The 20,136-nt window shown below is 40.7% G+C and overlaps 1 protein-coding gene across 1 annotated transcript in view; it reads right to left on the bottom strand.

Annotated features, from left to right (window-relative positions):
* Positions 1–7,491: 7,491 nt before the first annotated feature.
* Positions 7,492–20,136, bottom strand: part of STAC (SH3 and cysteine rich domain) — a 137,550-nt gene continuing 124,905 nt past the window's right edge. Inside the window, exon 11 of the mRNA XM_012745422.2 lies at positions 7,492–9,362. Within this exon, the coding sequence (XP_012600876.1) occupies positions 9,264–9,362 (99 nt within the window). The 3' untranslated portion in view covers positions 7,492–9,263. The remainder of the gene's footprint in view (positions 9,363–20,136) is intronic.

Below are 20,136 nucleotides of genomic sequence, written 5' to 3'. Positions count from 1 at the left end.
TGTGTGGGGTACAAGGTGTGGGGACAGTGTGCCTTTGGATGCAGTCCTTCTGGCCAAACTGAGGAATCTTCCCCTGCCTTTCTCACCTCAGAAGGCTAGCTTGGAGCAGCTAGCCTACTCTGTTTACACATGAGTACCATGATACTGGTTGTTTTTCCTATTCTCTTTGGTTGGCTTTTTCTGAGTTTTAGGAGCTCTTTTTTAATCGCTAATCTGTTTTTGTAGACTTTGTTCCTCCTTGGACACACAACAATGGGGTTCAGTTAAATTTTCCCCTTCATCTCTCCACCCTCCCAAGTGACACTGTGATGTTGTACATTTCCTATTAGTTCTGTAACAGATGGCTGCAAACTTGGTGGCTTAGACAATGCAAGTTTATTATCTTACAGTTGTGGAGATCAGAAGCCCTAAATAGGCCTCAGGGGGCTAAGGTGCAAGGAGCTTCAAGGGTTCAAGAAAACTGAGCTGTGGTCCACCTTATAGGCTCCTCAGCAAAACTAAAGCCCTGCAGGTAACAGGACCCACCCTTCCTGGAAGTCAGGTTAGCGTCAATCTGTTGTTACTTGAGTTGGTCTGTTGTGGGTCTCACACTCCAACATTCCAAACGAGGAGCTCTTAAAGTATTTCTGCCTTTAGTAGACACAGACCTGAGCTGTACAGCTTGCTCAGTCTTGCTGCATGGCTAGGGGTTCTTTAGTGCCTGCGGCTGCTCCTCCATGCACTGCCCCACCACCTTGCCCTGTCTTGAACCCCATCTGAGTCCAGCTCTGCTTCTTGCTACTGCCCTCCTGGCTGAGTCCTTGGACCCTCCTTGTCCTACTTTTCTTTCCATAAAGTACACGATGGCTGATTCTCCTGTGAGTGCAATAAACGTTGCTTGGTCCCCAAAGCCCATAGATTTATTTCCAGCCCTGGCTCAACAAGATTTTCCTTGCACTGTTTTATCACATTGAATTTTATGGTTTTAATATCACATGTCTGCAAGAGTCATAAACTAATTTCTTAGTATTTAAAGTTTTAACTCCCCTCCACCCCCGCCTTGTGATTAAAAAGGGGAAAAGCAACTTTGGGAGCACTATGGTTGAGCAGCTGTATATTTGAGATCACTCTATAGCAGGAAGGCTCTCGTGAAGTCCATCGTGGAAGTGACAGGAATCTGGCCCAAATCACAGGATGCTTGTGATAATTTTAAACCTTCTATCTCCTGGTTGTGAAGAAGCCTGTATATTTGTTTTTATTTTGATGATGCTTTGACCCTTTTTATTCTCTGAATAATTGTTTTCTGGGGTCCTAAACATCAGGACTGATGTGGGAAGGAAGGGGGTTTACTTGGTTACATCATTCTCCTCAGGCCATTTCTCTAGAGATTAGATGTGAGCCTAAACCCTCCTGGGAATGAGATGTCGCATAAATGAGTAAGTAGATTCTTCCTTCTGTGGCCCCCACCATGCTCCTACCTAACTCCATCCCCTCTTCCTCACTAGCTCCTCTATCCCTCACCCACTATTCTTCAGATAATGCTAATATTGTTCAAATACTCAACACTCCAACATAAGGGGAACACATTATTGGAAGCTTTTGTTCTAAAAAGCTCAAATAAATTGTCTCACTTTCTCAAAATCTAACTCTGTTCCATCTCCACAAAATGCCCTCCCTTATCATCCATAAATTCTGGTGAAACTGTAGTGCATCAAGTGTTGTGAAATTATAAAAAGAAAGAGCTGAAAAGCTGCCTTACCATTTCTAATCTAAAATTGCCCTTTCAGAAAGTGAGAAACTTCTTAGCATGAGAGCTTTGAACTTTTTTAGACCTTGTTCCTAATGGAACCAACACAGTTCTAGCATGCTCTTGTGGTTCACTAACTTTCTCTATTGTAGCTCTAATTGCACATTTTCAATATTGCTTGTATGACTCCAGTCTGTCCCAATAGACTCCAACAAATACTTGTTGATTTCACTTAAAAAATAATAACCATTGCTTCTTAGTTCATTTTGTGCTGCTATAACAGAATACCACAGACTGGATAATTTACAATGAACAGAAATTTATTGGCTCACAGTTCTGGAGGCTGGGAAGTTCAATATCAAGGTCCCAGAATCTTATAAAAAACTTCTTGCTGCATCATCACATGGTGGAAGGCAGAAGGGCAAGGAGAGGGCAAGGCAGAATGTGAACCCACTCCTGAAATAATGGCATTAATCTATCCATGAGGGCAGAGACCCCATGACCCAAACACTTCCCAATTAGATCCACCTCCCAATACCACTACATTGGGGATCAAGTTTCCAACATATGAACTTTGGAAGACACATTTAAACCATAGCACATTACAATGACCAAAGAAAAAAACTGTCTCGAAACCAGCAGTTTATAACTTACCATGTGCAGATTTAGATATTCTTCTGTATGAATATGTCTCGTTAGTTCATTTTGTGATTTTCAGCCTTGCCAGTCTCATAGGTGGTACACACTGAAGCTGTCATATGATCCCTACCCAAAGACCCCATCTTTGAGAACTTAGTGATGAGGTCATACCTGCCTTCTAAACGTTAAACTGTACAATCAGCACAGAGTAGATCAATGCAGAGAGAATGAAGCTCACTTTGAAAAGAGACATTCCCTGGCTAGGGTAAGACTTACATGGAAGGAAGAACTGTGCCTCTGAGGAGGTAAGTAGTCAGCTATGAAAGCATAGACAAAGTGAAGTCAGCAGTGCAAAAGTTAGCATTGATCATTTAGGCACTAGAACCGGGAGAGGGAGTTTTGTCCAACAGCTATTCAATATGGTGGGTGCCATTGGCAAGGCCATTTCTATTGTGTTTGTGGCTCTCTCAGGCTATGTCAGTGGAATGCCGATAAAGCACACCTCTAACTTCTTAGTCACTGAGCTTCCTTCCAAGTACAAGGCAAATTTCATGCAGTTGCCTTTAGGAAGACGACGTAGGGTATGACAGTAAAGTTTGCCCATCAGCATAGTGACTATATTATTTTCAATGTCAATCCATAAATTATTATTATTATGAGATTTTTGAGGTTGGTGAAAGTAAGTCCAACTTTGAGGGATGGAGTTCTCCTCAGTGCACTGACACGTCAGATTTTTAGTCTGCAAGGCTCAAAGCCAGGGGTGTGTTCCATAGATCCTGGGGAATTCATGTGTGTAATGCAAACTCTTCTGGCAACATCTCTTTATCACTGTATGCTTTTTACTACAGTCATCTATAAATCCATTAACTTGAAAGTATTACTATCATCATGGCAATAATTACAACAGGCTATGTAGTAAGGCATGTATGTCCCTTATAATAACTGCTGCCTGCTCTAACATTTAACTTTGCAACAAAAATCCTCCTAGTAGCCAGCCACTTAGGAGCACTAGAGATGCTGTTAGAGGTTCAAAATCTAGTTCTGCCTTTTATCAGTTATGTGACCTTGGGAAAGTGACCTAATTTTTCAGAGTCTCTGTTCCTCCATCTGTAAAATGGGGACAATAAGACTCAGCTGTCAGGATTTTTGTCAGGAATAAATGAATTCTTACCACGTGGCGAGGGAAAAGATTGCTTACACCAAACCTACTGTAGAAATGTGTTCTTTGGCTATGTTCTTCTAGGATTATCACTTTAGTCAGAGCTATATTTCAGCATTTCATTTTATGAACATCTAACATGAAAGAAAGAAAAAAAATCCAATGCCTTATAACTAGGAAATCAAAAGTCCCTTTGAATTTCTTAGAATCATTCTTAGCCTTTCAACAGTGATTAAGTTTCCTTGTAATATTTCTGTCTGTCAGAATTCCCTGACCTAAATTCTCCGCATTCAATATTGAAGTTTTCTAAGAATATCTTCAGAACCTCTTCACTTAAAAATGGTTCATTTACAGTTTGCTCCAGGGAGTTAAAGAGAATGTTTACTTAGGAAATGATCTAAGTGATTCATCCTAACTGTAGAAGGGGAGGCTGTGGTGGGGAGCCCTGGCTGCCATTCCTCCCTCTAAGGCTGGCTCTAAGGAAAAGATTAGAGGACCTTTAAAGGTATCTGTCGTTATAGCCTCACTGTTGCTTGCCCTTGTTTTTGACAGAGCAAAAATAAATGAGACTATAGATAACCTGAATACTTTAAGGATTTATTTAATAGATACATATCGGACTCTATATACTGCAGACATAACTTTTTCCCCAACATCATTGAATATTTATTAAGATTAATCATACCTTAGAGCACAAAACAAAATGCCAACTAATTTCTTAAAGGGGAAAATATATCAACTATATTTTATGACCACAATGCACAGTAGTTTAATTGCACACATGTGCACACAAAATAAAAAATTAAAGAGAAAATCAAACCATAATTACAGATTATTTAGAAATAAATGGAAATGGAAATAGCCATTTAATATGGTCAAAGCTGACTTCAGAGGAAAATTCATAACCTTGGTTAATTTTTTTTTTTACCTCAATGAAGAATAAAAGAAAATGACTTAAGCACATAATTTTCAAGAAGCTGGTAAAAGAAGACAAAGAAAAAAATTTCCATGCATAGAAAAATATGGAATCAGGTGTGTAACCTGAGAACCTGAATGAGTGACACTGGTGGAGGAATGTTAAAGATGATTACCCATTGTTCGTGCACTTTTCCAGTGAGTATTTTCAGGACTTTAGTAGGTTCTGACTTCCATGAAGATATGGAAGATGTTCAATGGCTGTTTAAGCTTGACAATGAGATGATAAAAATAAAATCTGCCACTTTTTCAATTTTAAAAGGGAACTATTAAAATAAATTGCTATAATCCTGTTAAAATTTCAAGGTATAGGTAAAAGTTTGTATTACCCACAAGAAGATTGAAGGCTATTTAAAACTCCTTATTGGAAGCTAAGAAAAAACACATTCAAAGGTCAAAACACCAGGTGTTGTACAAAACACACAAATGAATGGCAATTGAACAAAATCTCAGAGATAGTTACAGGATGTCATTAAACTGGTTTTAATATTCTTTCTGAGTTATTTTTAAAGGTTTTTGTTTTGTGATAAATCTGTGGAACACACCTGCTCACTCAGTTTCCTGGGGATGCTATTTTGGGCAATACTGAAGTTTCTTTTATTCTCAGATTGATACAGCCTACTCCCTGCTGATCTGTTTGAGAAAGCTATCTGCATGATAAAGCTGCTCTTCCTCCTGAGTTTTTCACCCTTGGGATATAGAAGTTCCCACTTTCTCCTATGTCTTACAGACTCAGATAATAGAGTAGATTGTCTTCAGCCTTACCAATCACTATGGTTGTGTGCTTTGGTTCTTTTCAATACTTTATAGACATCTTTCAGTGAGATGTAGGAAGAGGGGGAATATTAGGGAAACTGAGGCTATTAGGTGATCCTATGTTATATGAGAAGTCTCTGATGCAGAATTTTCCATACTGTGTTCCTTGGGATATTGTTCCAGGTGAGGCTACTAGGTGTTTCACAGTTTTAAATCACTTTTTTCAGATTCATCATAAAAATTAGGAAATTAAAGTCTCTGAGAAGTCCTGAGTAAATAAGTCAGATTCACTTTATTTAAATCTAAGCTTTTATTTGAACACAGCATACTTTTTCACAACTGCATTTCTGCCTGGATCTGGCTCTAGGCTGAGACTGGCCAATGGGATTCCTTCTTGGGTCTTTGTTTGGAGTAGCATGTTACCTGAACCAGCACTTTGACTTTAGGAGTCATTTTTTGCCTTTTAACCGTACTTGGCACCAAACTATTTGCATGTGTTTTGATCTTCCCACTGATTTTATTTTCTCCCTTCAATAGCAAAGAGAACTAATTCTAATAAGCTCTTACCATGTGCTACTCCACTACTTGCTTTAAATATGCAACTGATGCTGGACCCTTTTTCTTGATGAGAGAGAGGAGAGAGGGAGAGAGAGAGGGGGAGAGAGGGAGAGAGAAAGATAAAGAGAGAGAGAGAGAGAATGTGAGAGAGCGTATGTGTATTTGGCATATGGTTGGGGAAAGGAGAGGTGGTCTTTGAAATGAATCCTACCAGTAGCCATCTGGACATCTATACATGGGTTGTCTTTGCAGCCCACATTAAGGCTGCTGTAGATGTCTACTGGTGATAGAGGTAAAGAAAGTTCTACTTTCCACCTTCTGGAGCTCTGAAGAAGGTTCAGTCATTTTTCAAATTTGCCATTATATTAATAGAATTGAAGTCCTACAGCATTGGTAGTGAAATATAGGGCACAGCTTTCCTGGTTTAGCTAGATATGTATCATCCCTTAGCTTGAAGCAGGGGCATAAGGGGAGGGACACAAGGCTGTTTGCTTACACTATGAAAAAGGGGGGTGAGGGTTACCCTCAACCCCCTTTTTATCCTTCATTTGAACACTTTCCCTTTCTTCCCTGTCTCCTCACTAGTCTATCTTCATCTCATCTCCATTCAAAAATTGTAGTCCTTCTTCTATCTATTTTCTGCATCTTAGAAACCTTTGAGACTTTGGTAGGTCATAGCTATCCTTGTTTCTACATAACAAATCACTCCAAAACTTAGTAACTCAAAAATCTACATGTAGTTCTCTTGCTCATAAATCTGTAATTTTGGCAGGGCTTAGTGGGGACAATTAATCTCTGCTCTGTGATGTCTGTAACCTCAGCTGCTGAAATGTGTGGTCTTTCCACTGGGTCTCTCCTTTATAGTGGTCTTAGAGTAGATAAAATTCTTATGGCATCTCAGGGTTCCAACAGCGAGTGTTCTAGGAGATCAAGGCAGAAGCTGCAAGGGCTTTTATGACCTAGCCTCAGATGTCACTGCTCTGGTTTTGTCCCTTCTGAAAGTCAAACTGAAATTTGATTGCTATTGTGGGGTGTTGGGAGGTGGGGCCTAATGAGAGGTGTTTGGGTCATGGCAAGGGATTTCTCCTGAGTAGAATAATGCCTTCTTGTAAATGAGTGTAAATGAGTTTTAGCTCTCATGGGACAAGATTAGTTACTATGAGAATGGGTTGTTAAAAATCAAGCTGCACCTTGTGTTGGTCTCTCTCATTGTCTCTTTCCACACACCTGCTTTCTCTTCCACTTCTGTGCCATGTTATGACACAGCATGTGACCACCACCAGAAGCTGAGCAGATGCCAACACCGTGTTTCTTGGACTTTCTGCTCCCTAGAATTATAAGTCAAATAAATTTCCTTATAAATTATCATTTTTTAAGGACAAATTATAAATTTCCTTATAAATTATCCAGGCTCAGGTATTCTCTTCTAGCAACAGAAAGTGGACTAAGAGCCATGTAATATCACTTCTACTATCTTCTATTGGTCACATAAGACCAACCCTGATTTAATGTGGGAGGGGGATACACAAAGGCAAGAATATGAGAAAGCAGGGGTCACTGGGAGAACTGCTTAGAAGGCTGGCTACCATATCCTCCTTCTTCTCAACTTCAAAAGGCAAACTAATTTTTTTAAAGCTAATTAAATGTGCATATGATATGACACTACTATATCAAAAAACTGCGGTGGATATTGCCACAGAAAGAAGACATCAGGACACATGTTTCTATGCTCCTTCCAGCCACTGTGTTGTCTTTATTAAATGGAATATTAAATTAGACGGAAAGAGTGTTTGCAGTTGGCATCCAATTACACACAAAGGCCATCATATTATCCACCCTGGCTTTCAAAGAATGCATCTTGACTTTATACACCTGGTTTTGCATGTTGCATCAGAGAGGGAGGAAATTCTAGATGCTGGCTTGGGAATGAGAATAAGGCATCCAAACTTCTGTGAAGCCAGCAGCCATCCCCTCTCAGCTCCCAACTTCACACTGAGTAGCAACAAAATAAATAAATGGAGATTAATGATGCTTTGGTTTGGGAAATAATGCTTACATGCACTGGATGCATCCGCTTAAGTCTTTTAAAAACCATTGTTCCAATGATTTTATTGCTCGGTAACAAAATATATCAAACTGACATTGATTCCAACGTCATTGTGAATTGAAGTTTAACCATATTAATGACTAATGGGATGCAAGTTTGAATGCTAGGAGGAGGCTTGAGGAGGAAGGCATCACAGTATATTGCATTCTTGTAAACATTAGTACAAGTGCAGAGTAACAAGAGATTCCCCTAGATGATGCTAAATAGGCCCCAAGTTCCTCTGCTTTCAGAGGGATAAAACATTAAGGATTCTTTTCCATTTTACATCTGTTAGGGTTTATATAATATGCTGTCCTAAAGAAGAATGGGTTCCAATTTGGCTGCATTTCTTCTAAGATGCTGTTCTTGGTTACCCTCCATGTTCCTGGTTCCCCGCAAGTTGGGTTCAGCCTCCAAAATGAAGTCCCATAGGATGGCATGAGGAAAAATGCTTCCCCTAATACAGAGGATGTAAAATGAAAATGGAGACCGTTGGCCACATCCTCTTCCCCAGCTCCATCTCCTTCAAGAAAGGACTTCATTACTGAAAGGGCTGTATAATCTTCAATAAATGAGGGGTCTTTGCTCCACCTTATCCCTTCTGTCCTTCCCCATACCTATGCTTCGTATCTGCCCTGTCACCTCTGCCAATAACTACAGCAGCAGGAAGGACAGCCTGTCAGCAATCTCTGGGAAGGCCAGGTCTTTGCAGCTGGTGCCATGTCAACGTAGCCCTCACGTCTAATGCACATCAACAGGATTTACTCAGAGGACTGAAGAGAAAGAAAGAATAAGCCAGCCACTCTGTACTGCACAATCACAAAGTGGGGGCATCGTGCCGGGGAGCACTGGAATGTAGGGAGCTAGAAAGCAGGCCTTCCTGATGCTCTGCAGAGGGACTGCTTGGGTTCTGAAATGAGATCATGCTGATTGGCTGGTACTGGGGACAAAGGTCTGGAGCCAGAATAATACTTGGCTACATGGACCTGAACCTTGCACTGGGGCTACCCCACAACCTGCTGCACAGTCCAGTGGGTTAACTTACACCACTCGGACAGGGAAGGAGCTGGGCCCTGGGGGACCACTGTGGTTTACAGCCCTGCCATGGCTGCTGCCAGGCAGGCACCTGGCTCTGAGGCCCGCTCAGCCTTGTCTCCACCTTGGGCAGCCTGGTGACACCGTGCGGTGGGCCTTCCGTTTTGTGGCTGTTACTCCACAGTCTCAGACCCTTGAGTCTTGTCCCACTATTTCCTGGGGTCTTGTCAGTGCAGCAGCTCCTCCGGGTGGACACAGTGTGAGATGAGGCAGACGGCATCGGCACTGCAGCAGAGCTTGCCCACTGCAAATATAGGTGGGGCTGGCGATCAGATGTTTTCTAGGACATCAAGAGGGATGAGGCCTCTCTTCTTTCCGCTGAGGACTCTGATAAAGCCATCTTGTTCTTCTTCAGAACTCACACAGATCTGAATGCCAAGGAGAAACAAAACAAGAATTCAGTGTCAACAAGAAAGAAGCTAGAACATGCTGCCTGAATCATTTGCTGACTGAGGTCATTGGAATAACAAATTGGAAAAGGGAGAGCAGTTTCAGGGTGGGAAGCTGTGAGAAAAAGGTTTGATAAGAATTTAGGCACAAACCTGGGTTTAAAAGTAAGCCCAGGCATTGAATGTTTTCTGAGATTCAGCTTTATGAATGAGGATCAATAAAATGGGGATTAATAGTACTGTGACCCCCTGAAGAGTCAGTGTAAGAATGAGATAGTGTTTACCACAGAGCCTAGCATATAGCATGCTACATGTATGTAGCATAGAGCAAGCAGAGTTCTCAATGCATTATTTTGTAGAAAAATAATAGCTATCATTCAGCAGACTCCTCTCATATGCTTTGAACTTTATATGTGCCTCATATAATATCAGGAAGTCAAATGGAATTATTTCATTCCTGGCCCCAAGCAAATAGATGCTGACATTTCCCATATTCCAAAGCCCACCTATGCTAGATGTAAAAATTGAGGCTGTAAAAATCCATTTGGGTCCCCTTGCCACTCACCACTTATAGGCCACTGAAGGGCATGGCAGGGTGAATGTGGCCAGATAAAAAACTAGGAGAGGTTTGCAAAGAGAGCTGTCTGTGTGTTGTGAGTTTCTCCTGCCTGATCTACTTCCATGGATGGTGGGTTGTGTCTTAGGCCGGATTCCCTAGAAACGAAATCTGAGACAGGGATCTTTGTGCAAGTGATTCATTGAGTGGGTGCTCTCAGGAAGGGGGAAGTGGGGGAAGCAGGATAGGGCAGGGCAGGGAGCCAAGCAAGGATGGGGTCTCAGCTGGAGATCAATCAGCTGACCCCCATGGGAGCTCTGCAGCATGCATTTTATCACAGAGCTGTCTCACTTTTGAAGCAAGGGGTCCCACTTCTTGAACCCCTTGTTAGTCATTGACCACTGGCCGACCTGGAGTGCGAGAGGCCTCACCCCTTAGGCCAGGCAGCACCTTCTTTCTCAAGGGGGCCTCCCAGAGAAAGGCAGTGGTGAATAGTTAGTAGCTGACTTAGCACCTTGGAGATGGGTGTGCCCACCTAGTGAAAGGGACTTGGGCAAGGGTCCAACAGAAACCACCACAGTGGGCTCTTCTGTCACATAGAATACGGGACTTGAACAGGACACTTAAAAAGCTTGATTTGCGACCCCTGGGCCTTGGGGCATATAGTGGACTGGTATCTGACGCATGTTTCAGAAATCTACTTTATGAGAAACTTGACTAGACAGATGCTCAGATGAAGAAGTGAAGAGAAGCAAGTCTATATAAGCTGAAGATGTGATGGCTGTTTCATGAAGACCAGATGTGGGTCGCTTGTGAGAGAGAAATAGCTGGGGGGTCACATTAGACTGATGGGTAAGATGACCCCAAAAGGAAGGTAAACCACCTGGTTTTCAACACCTGAGACCTGCCATTGCCCATGCCAGGAATACCACAGGTGAGAGGCCCCAGTGACGGGTAGGAGAATGTCTTGAAGGAACCCACAAAAATGCCTTCAGAGGAAGATTTACCTTTAAGATCTGCCAAAGATTGGCTTTTCTTTCTTATTGAAATGTGCCAAAATTCAACAACCCTTAATATAAGTCCAACCAGTCAGCATCAACAAAAAGCTGAACACCTGGTCCCTTGTGTAGGCTTGTTCTAGGTGCTTATTGAAAACATGTTCAGTTTAATATTTAAATAAAAAAATCACATTTGAAAATAATTCACTGATATGTACACACACAGATGTTGTTATCATGGTGATGTTGAACAGAGAGAACTGGGCAAGGAATCAGAACACTGAAATTCTGGCCAGAGCCAAGAGCCTTATGCCATTACCCCCATGCCTTGGAACAAACAAAAAACAGACAGCAGTTTGGATCCCCACTGGCCTTTGGGGTCATTTTCAGGATGTTCCATCATTTCCATGACAATAAAATTTTAGTCTCTGGAGAAAAAAAAAACTATTGAAAATCCGAACGTGTGCCCATATGTAAGACAGACCTTTGCTTTTCCCTTTTCAATTTCAGGGGTTCAATGTGGAAGAGAAACATTGCTTGATAGAGGAGTTGTTTGGAAGTGTCTCAGAGATGGGAAGTCAAGAAGCACAAGCATAGTTTGATGTATTGACTTATTTTGCACCCTCTAGTTGGCTTCTCTAGAGTGATTTAATTTGGAGAGACATTTATAAGGATGAGAAGTTCTGCCTCCACTCTGCACTGCTTGGGCAGTCTTGGTAGGAAGCAATGGGTGAGTAAATGAGGAGGCTAAGGAAAGTCAAAAAGGATGAGTACAAATGGCTGAACACAGCCTTTAGCAGCCTTCACCCTACCCAGAAATTGAGGGTGTAGAGTTCAAAATTCTGGTGGTAAAAATACAATAGCCTCCCAACCTTGAGAATCTACTATTTAAGGAAATGTTTAGAGGCAGAATAGAAAAGTCTTCCCAGAAGATTAATTATGAGTAGAAAAGAGTGGGAGGTGAGGACACCCAGAGGAACTCCTTTGGATTAGAGAGCCATAAATAGGGTGACCAACCAGTCTTGGTTTGCTTAGGACTTTCCCAATTTTAGCACTGAAAGTCCCAGTCCTAGGAAGCCCCTAAGTCTGAGACTGAAACAAGTGGACAGGTGGTCACTCTAGCAGAAAGGTTTTACTCATTAACCCAGGTAAAGATATTTCTGTTGTCTAAGGATCCCCAATTCTCTGCTTTCCACATTTATTCATTCATTCATTCATTCAACAACTTTTTATTGGGTACCTGCTATGTGCTAGATACCATTCTAGAGGCCGGGGGACTAGGACACATGACAGATCTCTGCCCTCACAGAGCTTTCTGGGCACCACTGGGAAGACAGACATTCACTGAGTAATCACAAATGTGGTGAGCACAAGGGTCATGCCTGTTTTGATGACTGATGACCCTGTGGACAACACTTAATAATCTGACAGCATAACACATAATATTTTTGGAATGAATTAATGCATGAAGAAAAGGGTGCTAATGAAGATATATATGGCAACTTGATCTAGCCTGGGGACAAGAAAGATCTTCCTGAAGAAGTGATATTTAAGCAAAGAGAGAAAGGTGTTGTGGGAAGGAGGAAAATGAGAGTAGAATAAGAACAAACTCCAGTATCAAGAGACTGTGACACTTTGGAGTAACAGAAAAAGTTCAGTGTAGACAGAATGGAGAGAAGGAGTGGATAAGGGATGTGAGATGAAGCCAGAAACACTGTTTGGGCCTAGAATGCCAGTCGTGCTAAGTTGCAGGAAATGCCAGTCGTGCTAAGACCCCTAACCGACCTTCTGACCTATCTCATTGCCTTGAATTGGGCCAAAAGGCAACCGCTAAAATCATCACCGCCGAGGAGAATGGGACCATGGGACCAACTCAATCAATTCAGTTTGGATTGCCTGAGTCACATAAAATATAGGTGGACGATGGAACAACATTCGGCCCTGAAGCATGGGAAAAGGACAAACGTGATGGTTGGCATCAACCAGAAGGGTGTCAAAAGGTTTTAAGTGGAGGAATGAGATGGTCAGATTGATTTAAAACAGGGTTTTCCCTCATCTCCCCTCCTCTCCTCTCCCGTCTTCATCTCTCCTCTTTTCTTCTCTTGTCATCTGTTCCCTCTCTCCATCTTCTCTCTCTTTCTCTAACCAGAAGACTTCCTGAAGGCTGGAAAGATTTTCTTCCTGTACTGACAAATCCTGACCTGGCCAGCCAGCTTGCTGTCACAGTGTGGACGTGCCTCGGGACATTGAACATGCAGTAGTGGCGAGCTGGGCATCTCAATACCGAGGTGGGTGTGGACAATGGAGCAGATGCACTCAGGTACACCAGCACACCATCTCCAGCAAGCCCAGGGCTTTAGCGAGGGCCAGCTGCTCAGCATTACTCAGAGACTTTGTTTTCTGAATATGGGACACAGACAGTTTATGGTCTTCTGGCTTAAAAGACTTATTCCCTTTCTTCCCAATCTCATTCCCAGAGCCTAAACTCTTTAATGGGTTGGAAATCTCTGTTTTGGAGTTAAGCTTTAACACTCAGTGTTCAATCTTTGGTCTTTTAGACTTTATTATTATTATAACTGTAAGACCACTCATCCATGTCTCTACTCTGGCTTTGGATTTTAATTTGGTGGATACTGAGCTGAACTCTGATTAATCCACTCATCTTCTTAGCTGGGAAACCTTAGCTCTGTGTCAATCACTACTTGCTCTAGGATAGCTAAAATGCTTGAGGCAAACACTGTTGATTGACACTAACTCGTTTTTTTGCGCTTTGCCCATACAGCAGAGTCCTGTCTTTTGTTCTGTTGCCCATTCCTATCCTATGTGACTCAGGAAGACCTAATTGATCCAACTCTGTTTGTATCCTCCTTGTTAGTGATTCTCTTAGTGGTTTGCATGGAACTTAGTTCCAGCCAATAAAACAGGATGAAATATCTGCTAGGGGACTTCTGGGAAAATTTGTTTTCCTCTTAAAAGTGATGCATTAGGAGGAAAATCTCCTTCTTTGTCTGGAAGGGATTCCTGGAGTGGTTGCAGCCATCTGTGACCACTAGGGGAGGTGGCTGATATTTCAAAGGTGGCAGAGCTGAAGTGTAGAAGAATTTGGTTCTTTGACCATGGGATCAAGCCACTCAATTACCAACCCAAGAACTATCCTGTATCAGACCCCTTCTGACATGAATAAACTATACCCTTTGAAAATGAATCAATTTGAGTTTTATAATTTGAGACATGTATTGGTCTGCTATTGCTGTTGTAACAAATCACTATAAACTTAGTGGCTTCTAACAACACAGTTTGTTATATCACAGTTCTGTAGGTCTGGTGGACTCGGCTGGCTTTTTCTGCTCTTGGTTCACAAGGCCAAAATCAAGGAGTCAACAGGACTCTCTTTCCTTTCTACTTGCCAAGGGGAGAGTTCAATTCCAGGCTCATTTAGGTTGTTACTGTGTTCAGTTCCTTGTGGCTGGAGGACTGAGATCCCCATTTCCTTGCTGGCTGTCAGCCAGGGGTCATTCTCAGCCTCCAGAGGCCACCTTCATTCCCTGGCTTGTGGCCTCCTTTCTCCATCTTCAAATCCAGTAATGGTAGTGCAGTCCTTCTCATACTTTATCTTTGCTGACTTGCTTTTCTGCCTCATTTCTCTTCTGTCCTTTTCTGCTGCATCTCCCTGGCTCCAGTCAGATATACTTCTCTGCTCTTAAAGACTCAAGTAATTATATTTGGCCCACCTAGGCAGTCTACGCTACCCCTCCATCTCAGGGTCCATAACCTTCATCACATCTGCAAAGTCCCTTTTGCATGAAATCTGGATTAGTTTCCTATTGCTGCTATAACAAATAGTCCACATTTTGTAGCTTAAAACAACACAAATTTATTATCTTACGGTTCTGAAGGTCAGAAGGCCTAAGAACAGATGTTGGCAGGGCCACTTTCCTTCTGGAGGCTGTGAGAGAGAATCTGTTTGTTTGTCTTTTATAGCTGCTGGAGCCCACCTGCATTCCTTGGCCCATGGCTCTTTCCTTCAGCATCAGAGCATCCACAAGTATTTCTCTCTCTCTCTGACTTCTGCTTCCATCATCACATCTCCTTCTCTGACTCTGACCCTCCTGTCTCCCTCTTAAGAGGACCCCTATGATTACACTGGGTCCACCCAGATAATCCAGGATAATCTCCCCATCATTAGATCTTTAACTTAATCAGACCTACAAAGTTCCTTTTGCCATATAAGGTAACATACATTAAAAATTCAGGGATTATGACTTGGGCATCTTTGGGGAGCTGTCATTCTGCCTACCACAAGATGAACAGATCAAGACTGTTACTATAAAACGTTGAAAAAATATTGCAGGAAATATGCCCAGATATAGTAGACTGAAGGAAGACTTGGCCTCAATGTTATAAGGAGAGAATCTCTTGAGGTGAAGAGATGATGTAATGAGATACAAAGAAAATATGCTGTAGAAGAAAGGAGCCAGCTGAGAAGAAAACACTACAAAGAAATAAATACTAAATTATAATCTATGTTAGAAGCAATGAAAGACTGAATTGAAATTTCAGAAAATCAAAGTGAAATGGAGACTATTTGCAATGTTCTCTTAGGAGGTAGTGGAGACAGATAAAAAAGTGGAAAATAATAAAGAGATTAAAACTATCAGAGAATTATGGTAAACTAGAGGGGATCCAATTAAAGAACTGTTAAGCTCCCGGAGGAAGAAGCTTTAAGATCAAAAGGTCAGTGATAAACTGGGGAAAATATGGGCCACATATGGTGTAAATATTCTTAAAAGAAAACTTTTTTAATAGTGTGAGACAATGGGAAAAGCACATAAGCAGATTATTAAAAAATGCAAATGCCTGATACATATTAGATAAAATTTCAACCTCTAACAATCCAGGAAATACAGACTAATATGAAATATTATTTTTCTATCCAAATGACAGATATAAAAAGATAGTAACGTTCAATTCTGGGAAGGATGTGGTGACCTGAATATTTTCACAAACAGCTGATGTGTGTATAAATTGGTGTAACATTTTTGGAGGCAATTTGGCAGTAGGTATCAAGAACTGTAAAAGTCTTTTATCTTTTTTCCTGTAAATTCTAAAATGTATCCTAAGGAAATGATCAGAATTAGGGAAAAGCACTTAGGTCTAAAAATGTCCACTGCAGTTATCAATAATAGTTAAAAAATAAAAACTATGGATATCTAACAATAAGGGGACCCTTAAATATGTACTCGTACATCTAGACTAGGGACTGGCAAACTTTTTTTGTTAGGAGCAAATTGCAAATATCTTAGGCTTTGCAGGCCATATGGTCTCTGTTGCAATGACTCAACTCAGCTGCTTAGTTGTGGCATGAAAGCAGCCACAGATTATACATCTATAAATGAATGTAATATGTTACACTCTAATAAAACTATTAAAAATTGTGTTTTGATGAACCTTTAATGACTATGTTAAAAAAGTTGGCAAACTAAATGGAATATGATATCAAAATATGAATTAAAAGGAAAAGTTTTGTATGAAATACACCAAAGTGTTTATGTTGATAATAGTTTCATGGTTGAATTATCTGTGCTCACTATTTTATTCTTTATACCTTTTAAAAATGTTATTTCCTAAATTTTCCACAATAAATTCATTTTAGTTCTACAATCTAAAAATAAATTCTCTATTTTTGAAAGCCTTGATAGAACACAAAGAATCAATGAAAATAGTTCTGTAGATACCAAAGAACTGTTGATCAATTTAAGGAAATGCTTTATGGTATTTAAAGATGATTTAATAAAGATATTTTTAATTTAAAAAATGAAGAAAACATACTTGTGTCAATGCAAACTCTGGCTGTGTTCATAACAAATGGATAACTTAATTCTATTTGGAAACAAGAGCTCTGTGAAAAATAATACAATAATTATGAGGCAGATTAACCCCAAGGATAGAAATGTGATTTAATCAAAGAGATGCACTGCATTTATTTTCAGAATAAAATTTCTTCTATTTCCCTGTTAATGACCATTTGTCTGTTTATATTTGTAGGGTTAGAAATATCATTCTGGCTGTTTTCTGATGCTTAATGGGTAATTTTAGGTGGTATTAACTGTTGTAGATGAATTCCCCATTTAGGTTTCACTCTGCATGAGGATGGTGGCCAGGGAAATGACCTCTGTTATGTGTCAGTGGTGGCCTCACACTGTGTTCGGGCGTTTGCACAGGTGATCACATTTCACCTGCACATCCACATCAAGAGGGAGATGCCACTTTGCTGATTTTACAGATGAGAATGTTGGCATTCAGAGGGGACTGCCAAAACTGCACAAAATACAGATCCATTTTTATATGACACTAGAATCTGTGTTCTTTCTACTACAATATACTCCTTGAAATTAACAAGCGTATTCTGAAATCTTCCACCTAGGGTAACTTAGGACACTGAAATAGAGACAAATTTTAAAATGTGTTTCTAATAATAGATTGTTTTTTAAATGCAAGGTTTCTTCCAAGTGGCCGACGTGTTTAAAAAATTGGTTGCCACATTAATGACAAATATTGAAAATGGAGAATTTGTGTAAAGGTAAAGAGACCTCAGTGCCTCTTGTTGACTCATATCTAATTGGAAATAAAAATGCCTTTCATTGTCACAGAACAACTACAGGACTTAGAATGAGATAATAGCAATGGAGGTCATTCTCAAACTTCATCATTGCTCAGAACATCGGAGGGGGTGGTGGTGGTTATAATAGAGACTAATTCCTGCCTTTGTGTGACAAGTTCTGATTTAGCAGGTCTGGCGTGGGGTCCAGGAATTGGCATTTTCCAACCTCTGATCCCCAGGTGAGTCTGATTCAGGTGATCCAAAGACCACACCTCAGAAAATGCTAGATAGGACAAATACCAGAGATTAAAGCATTTCCCTAAAGAATTATGGGCAGACTCACGTGGTTCCAGGTTCAGGCTGAAATGCTGTGCTGCATCCTGAACATGTCTAGCTGAAGAGGTTGGGTTTTTGGCCTCACCTCCTCCACATCTCAAACCCCTGCACATGGTCAGTTTAGCCACAAAGGTGGACAATGCAGATGTGAAGCCCATATCCAGAAAAATTGGCAGGAGTCACTGAGCAGATGTTCTGCTTTCGGAAATTGATCAACTTGAGCCGATTTTAATTTGGCTTCTTATTTCACGGATTTGTATTTTAATAACATACAAACAATGTCTCTAATCTCAAATGGGGAAGCACAAGATTTTTCTGAGAGAAAAAAATCAAACATGCTAGCAAGATTATTTAATAACACCTTGCCAATAAAGATGAATATCCTTCCCTGAATTTATTTTATTCAAAAGACTTCCAAAATTTTTAGAACAGGAAGGATACAGTTGGGTAAACTTACAGAAAGTTGAAATGTTGGCACAGAATCAAGCTGGGAAAGTGCCTGTTTGCTTTGTGGGGTGCATATGGCATTAGAGATGGGGTCTCAACCTGATGATGATGGCTCCATTGCCTGGAGTCAAGAATGACTCAAGGGAGAGCCCACATGAGCAAGAACTTGTTTTCAAGGGGTCCTCTAGCCCCAAGACAGTTACCTTTACCACCCTTGCCTTCCTGGGGAGCCAAGCTGCTCTTTACTGTTTGGAGTTTGGTACACATTGTTCAGGGCACCTGGCTCAGTGCAAAGCATGGACCTGGGCTTGGCAGTCCTGTGTTTAAGTTCCAGCCTGGCCACTTAGCAGGTTTTTACCCCTTGAGCAGGGCACATAACCTCTATGAGAACTTGTTTCCTCATTTTAACAATATAAATAATGAATAATTAATTTATAAAATTCATAGGGCAAGTGTGCAACCTGAAATAAAATGTTGCAGGTATATGAGCTTTATAAATATTATACATAATGTGTGTGTATAGGAAATTATAATATAATGACTAATAATGATGATGCTTACAACAATTATTGTGACAATGTCCAGAACAGTATTAATTTGTTCTTTTTTTCCCCCTGCCCTGCAAACCGGGGACTAGAGATAAAGGATTCTCTTTCAAAGAGAAGACCTCAAAACAGGTCATATCATAATCCAAAAAGGAATAGCCATGAGAGGTTTGCATATTCTTTTACTGGAGGCAAAGTTATCTGGGCAATCTTCCATGAGTAGAGGGATAATGGGCTCCCCAGAAGAGCTGTCATTAATGGGATTCCTCAGATGTCACTGTTCTTCATAAGCAGATGTTGCCTTTTGCCGTTACCTCTTTGGGGAGTGTGCAGACAAGTGATATGTTGGCAAATACAAGCTCCAGGGAAAACAAACAACTCTGGGCAGGAAATGAAGAACCAGGTGATTGTAAGCAAGGTTTATTTCATGACAGCACATGCATAGGTTTTGATTTCTTTAAATCTCTTTTACCTGGCTGTTTCTGTCCACAAACAGCCAGGTAAAAGAAAGGCTGTACAATGTATGAAATGCAGTGTGTTCTCGAGTGGGCATATCATGTAGGCAATTTTTATAAAAGAGAAGAATGCCAATTTCAACTAAAACTCTAAAACCATAGAGCCCAGTGATCCAATTTCCTAAGGGTATTAGAGATTTTAATGACCAAAAATCATTGGATGGCATACCCCTCTTGGGGTTATTGTATTTTTATAAGCAGCAGACACTGCAGATAGATATGGCAATAGTGGGACATAGTGCATGAGTGTCTGTGCAAGAATTTGCACAAACATACAAAGTTGAAGCCCAGGAAAACTAGAGCAACACTGTGCATCTTTATATTATTAGATTCAAAAGATTGTATGTTTTATGATTTGCTTCTTTTTAAATGTGGTTTTTATACATTTACACTATAAAAGTAATTTAAATGGAAAAGTAAAAAAGCCCTTAAAACTTCCAATTTTTCCTCCTATATTTCTATATTTTTTCACTACCCCTGTATAATTTTTTTTTGAGACAGGGTCTTGCTCTATCGCCTAAGCTGGAGTACAGTGGCCTAATCATGGCTTGCTGCAGCCTCAAATTCTTAAGTTCAGTTGAAGTGATCCTCCTGCCTTATCCTTCTCAGTAGCTACGACTATAGGTGTGTGCCACCCTACCTGGCTATTTTTAATTTTTTGTAGAGGCTGGGTCTCACTATGTTGTTCAGGCTGGTCTCAAATTTCTGGCCTCAAGCAATCCTCCCACATTGGCCTCCCAAAGTGCTGAAATCAT

Source organism: Microcebus murinus, chromosome 1, assembly GCF_040939455.1.
Source record: "Microcebus murinus isolate Inina chromosome 1, M.murinus_Inina_mat1.0, whole genome shotgun sequence".
Classification (NCBI taxonomy): domain Eukaryota; kingdom Metazoa; phylum Chordata; class Mammalia; order Primates; family Cheirogaleidae; genus Microcebus; species Microcebus murinus.
Note: the sequence above shows the minus strand (reverse complement) of the source record. Positions and strands in the feature narration are given on the sequence as shown.